We start from the raw sequence: 5,531 nt of genomic DNA, 5'->3' as shown, positions 1-5,531 counted from the left end.
CTGTACAAATCCTCCCATATCTTCTCCAGTATTCTCTATGTCTAAGCCACCCTGACTGAAAATGTTTCAAGAATACATCTTTTTCTTTTCTTTCTTTGCTATATGATAAACTCCTCAATGTCAAGTTCAATTACAATCTTGCTACTGCCTTCCCAGAGATGTACCATGGTCCCTGCTGTATATTGATACCCATCTGTTGGTAGGAAAAGACATACAGCAATATCTTTTTATTTGACTAGTTGGAAACCTGTATCTCCTTTAACCAGAGCAGCATTTGAGGCTACAGAACATATTCTATTCACCTTTATATATGTCTTATTATTTGCATGTTCAAAGAAGGCAGAAGTATGGAATATGCCAAAATCTCCTGCTGCTTTCACCAAGATTAGGAAAACCTGTGTTTTCATCTCTGTATGTGAATAAGAAGTGATGTATTTAGTAGTATTTCTAGACATGATGACTTTAAATCACACTGGTATTAGCCACACAGTCTTCCGCTTGCTGGGCATCCCTGGCCTTGAGGACCAGCACATATGGATCTCCATCCCCTTCTTCATTTCCTATGCTATTGCCCTCTTTGGAAACAGTCTGGTCATCTGCATTATCCTCACAAAGCGCAACCTTCATGAACCCATGTACCTTTTCCTCTGCATGCTGGCTGGAGCAGACATTGTCCTCTCTACGTGCACAGTCCCTCAGGCCTTGGCCATCTTCTGGTTCCATGCTGGGGAGATCTCCCTGGATCGCTGCATCACCCAGTTCTTCATCACACACAGCACTTTCATGTCTGAGTCAGGGATCTTGCTGGTGATGGCATTTGACCGCTACATTGCCATATGCTTTCCACTGAGATACAGCACTATTCTTACACACACATTGATTGGGAAAATAGGAGTTACCATCTTTCTCAGAAGTTATTGTACAATTTTTCCCATAATATTCCTTTTGAAAAGATTGAATTTCTGCCAAAATAATATCATACCCCACACCTTTTGTGAACACATTGGCTTGGCCAAATATGCTTGTAATGACATTCGAGTGAACATCTGGTATGGACTCTTTGTCCTAATGTTAACAGTGGTTTTAGATGCCCTGCTAATTTTTGTTTCCTATGTGCTGATTCTCCATGCTGTCTTCCACATGTCTTCCCAAGACGCTCGCCACAAGGCTCTCAACACATGTGGCTCTCATGTCTGCATTATCATTCTCTTTTATGGACCTGCCATCTTCACGATCCTGACTCAGAGGTTTGGTCGTCACATTCCACCTCATATTCACATCTTGTTGGCTAATGTCTGCGTTCTGGCTCCACCTATGCTGAACCCTATCATTTATGGGATCAAGACCAAGCAAATCCGGGAGCAGGTGGCTCACATATTTTTTCCAAAGCAGAAATAACTCCAAAGGAGGATCAGACTTTTCATCATCTCTAGCTGTTCATGATATGGACTACAGATGTTGTGAGTGGAAACACTATTGATAAACTGAAACATAAATGTCTCAGTGAATTCTGTTTCCAGGGGAGGTCACAAGGTAGATTTCAGAGTTTACATCTTCTGCTATCAAAGCAACAGAGAGTAGTACCATGTTTGACTGAGCATGGTGTGTCCTACATAGAGCCTGTGAGCTTCTAAATCATGTATCCTTCATGTCATTAGCTTGATTTGGTAAAAGATGAAGTGAGTACTGATTTCTGGTTTTGAATTTCTTCAATCATTCTTGACTGAGTTTCCCACTGTTTGAGACATCTTGTGACATCCTTGGACAATCATATAAAAAGGGTACAATTTGTCAGTTGGGCAGGGTGTATAACTTCTGGAGCCTAATGGATAGCATTGTTTCTAATAATCCTATATTGTATATTTGAAAATTGTTAACTTGAGAGTTGATATTATGTTTTCTCACCACACACACTCATACACATACATACACAAGTTCCACCTATGACAAGGGTGATGAATATGTTCATTAACTTGATTGTATTATTTTGCTATATATATATGTATATTTGATATATTTATATATCAAATCATCTGATTGTATACTTTATAAATATACAATTTACATTTGACAAATATTTGAAAAAGTTTTCTGGAAAGAAAAACATTTTATTCTAATGTATTCGCACCAGTAGCATCAGAAAAGCATGTTTAAGAGACCACAAAGATCTGAGTAGCCCCAAACTCAATACCATCTCAATGAACTTCCATAGAATGAGAAAACCCTCTTCCTCAGCAATCCTGAGGAAGCACCAAAGTTATTAATGATTGAGGAGAGGTTTACCAGGTGGTTTCCCAATTTAAATCTTCACTATCAATTCTATTTGTAATGTTAAACCAATGTGGGCAAGAGAGATGATTTTCCACATCTTTGATTGGAACTTCTTGATTAAGCTAACCCATTCACCAATGTTTCACAACGTTCTAGCACCTTTTGAAACCCTCACAAAGCTTAAGGTCACCTTGATTCTGAGCACACTCAAAAAACTGTTCCACCTCAAAGGAACATGAGACTTGCTGTTGCTGCTGTGAATGGCATAAAATGTATAACACATGAAAAGATGCTCAACATTACTAATTACTAGAGAAATGCAAATCAAAACTAAGATGAGATATTACCTCACACCAGTCAGAATAGCTATCATGAGAAAACTCTACAAATAATAAATGCTAGAGAGGGTGTGGAAAGAAAGGAACCCATGTAAACTATTAGTGGGAATGTAAATTGGTATAGTCACTATAAAGAAAGTATGGAAGTTCCTTAAAAAACTAAAAATACAGTGACCATATGACCCTGCAATCCCACTGCTGGGCGTATATCTGGAGAAAAACATCTGAAAGAAAGCGTGCACCCCAATGTTCATTGCAGCACTGTTTACAATAGCCAAGACATGGACGAAACCTAAATGTCCATCAACAGAGGAATGGATAAAGAAAATGTGATATGTACATATTACTCAGCCATTACAAGGAATGAAAGAATGCCATTTGCAGCAATGTGGATGGACCTAGAGATTGTCATAGTGAGTGAGGTAATTTCAGAGAAGGAGAAATATCGTCTGACATTCTTTATATGTGAAATCTAAAAAGAAATGACACAAATGAACTTATATACAAAACAGAGACTCACAGACTTAGAGAACAAATTTATGATTTCTGGGGGGATGGATGGGGAGAAGGGATAGTTAGGGAGTTTGGGATCGACTTGTAGACACTTCTATATTTACAGTGGATAACTAACAAGGACCTACTGAATAACTCATGGAAGTCTGTTCAGTGTTATGTGGCAGCCTGGATGGGAGGGGAATTTGGGGGATAATGGATACATGTATATGTATGACTGAGTCCCTTCACTGTTCACTTGAAACTATCACAGCATTATTAATCAGCTATACCTCAGCACAAAATAAAAAGTTAAAACAAATGTATGGCCTCTAAAGTGTTTCCTCATTAACATATGTCTCGGCCTCATGCATTCTGATTAGTTTCCCCCCAACGTGAATGAGTGGGTGAATATAACGGAGGTTTAGCACAGATGAACATGATCTGAACCTGGTGTAGCAGTCAGCACCCCAGCATCTCTGAATTAATATTCTGATCAGAAGTGTTTTCTATTGGAAGGTTTTTAGTCAAAAGGGGGAATGGTGGAAACCTCTGCCCTACTGAGGTCTGGGAAAGTCATTCTGGCTTCTGTATAGTTTAACTTAAATTTTGCTGACCAGAGCATCCTGTTTTGTGGCCTTTCAGACATGCATTGTACAGCTGGTTTGGTCACTGAGGAAGGGAACTCATTTGAAATTCAGAACGGAGTAGCTGTGGTTCAGAGGTGGCTCTTATAAAACATGATTTTGTAAATGTTTCTGTTTTACTGAAAACTTGAATTTTCTGACTATTACTGCAGACCAGGACAAAAAAACCATAGGTGAGTGTAGTATTATCTCAGATGTGATTACTGCTTGTATTTTGCTTGTCATGCTGTCTCCTGTATTGTGACTGTTAGATGCCTTACATTTCCTCCCCAGTCCTAGTAAACGGAAATTTTTTCGAGGGCTGAGCCACAGCACTGACCTCACTGGGAAATGAGTCTAATTTCTGGGTCTCCAGCAAGATGCCATGTCAGTCTCCTCCATTCTCTGTACATCCCCTGCCCAACCAGTGCCTCTTTACCTACACCCTACTCATATAACTGACCTTCCTACATACTTTCCCCAGACCCCAGATAGTTGTTGTTCTTATCAAAGGGACAGTGAGGGGACATGCCCCATTTACTGGTTTCCTGGTAACTAATGAGCCCACCTGATGTCAATTCCCCTCTAACTAGTAATCTCCCCTTCTCCAGGGAGCAAAGTTTGCCACCATGTTCTTCCTGTCACCCCCACTTACCGTGGGTGTCATGCAAGGAACTTGCCTCAGACATTTAAGTCCCCCATCCATTATACCACTGACGTCTCTGTTGCTGACTCTGGACTCTTTCTTCCATCTTTGTGTGTGTGTGTGTGTGTGTGTGTGTGTGAAAGTCACTCAGTCATGTCTGACTCTTTGGGACCCCATGGACTATACAGTCCATGGAATTCTCCAGGCCAGAATACTGGAGTGGGTAGCTTTTCCCTTCTCTAGGGGATCTTCCCAGCCCAGGGATCAAATCCAGGTCTCCCACATTGCAGACAGATTCTTTACCAGCTAAGTCACAAGGGAAGTCCAAGAATACTGGAGTGGGTAGCCTAACCCTTCTCCAGCAGATCTTCCCAACCCAGGAATGGAACCAGGTCTCCTGCATTGCAGGTGGATTCCTCACCAACTGAGCTATCAGGGAAGTCCTCTTTTTTTCCATCTTAAATCTGGGCAAGCACAGGTCTCAAAAGCTGTGGAGCCCAACAGGAACACTCTGTTGATTGTGCTGATGCTTATAAAAACCTATACATTTGATAAAATTGTCTAGAACCACTCCCTTGAAATAAGTGCATGTAAAAATTTTTAACATCTAAATAAAATATGTGGATTTCATTAATGTCATTTTTTGTTTAGATATTCTACTATAGTTATGCAAGATGTTACTCTTGGGTAAAATTAGGTGAATTGTATGAGGGGCTACTCTTTATATTATTTTTTACAACTACCTATAATTCTGTAGTTATTTTAAACACTGTTACCAAGCTGTATTGATCAGAACAGTATGGGATTGGCATCAGTTCAGTTCAGTTCAGTTCAGTCATTCAGTCATGTCCGACTCTTTGTGACCCCATGAATCACAGCATGCCAGGCCTCCCTGTCCATCACCAACTCCCGGAGTTCACTCAGACTCACGTCCATCAAGTCAGTGACGCCATCTAGCCATCTCATCCTCTGTCGTCTGCTTCTCCTCCTGCCCTCAATCCTTCCCAGCATCAGAGTCTTTTCCAATGAGTCAGCTCTTCGCATGAGGTGTCATAAAAACAGACAAACCAGTGGAGCAGAATGGAGCCCAGAAATAAGCTTTTACATATCTGGTTAACTATGGTCAAGAATGCTCAACAGAGAAAGATAGTCTGTTTA

General features: G+C 40.4%; 1 protein-coding gene across 1 annotated transcript; it reads left to right on the top strand.

The window, feature by feature from the left end:
• The first annotated feature begins 453 nt into the window (after positions 1–453).
• On the top strand, positions 454–1,398 carry LOC101122626 (olfactory receptor 52B4-like). Its single transcript, XM_004016699.2, has one exon. It carries the CDS (start codon positions 454–456, stop codon positions 1,396–1,398), a length of 945 nt encoding a protein of 314 aa, XP_004016748.2.
• The last annotated feature ends 4,133 nt before the right edge of the window (positions 1,399–5,531 follow it).

This window comes from Ovis aries, chromosome 15 (assembly GCF_016772045.2).
Source record: "Ovis aries strain OAR_USU_Benz2616 breed Rambouillet chromosome 15, ARS-UI_Ramb_v3.0, whole genome shotgun sequence".
In the NCBI taxonomy this organism is placed as follows: domain Eukaryota; kingdom Metazoa; phylum Chordata; class Mammalia; order Artiodactyla; family Bovidae; genus Ovis; species Ovis aries.
The sequence above is the reverse complement of the archived record's forward strand: the minus strand, read 5'-3'. Positions and strand labels throughout refer to the sequence as shown.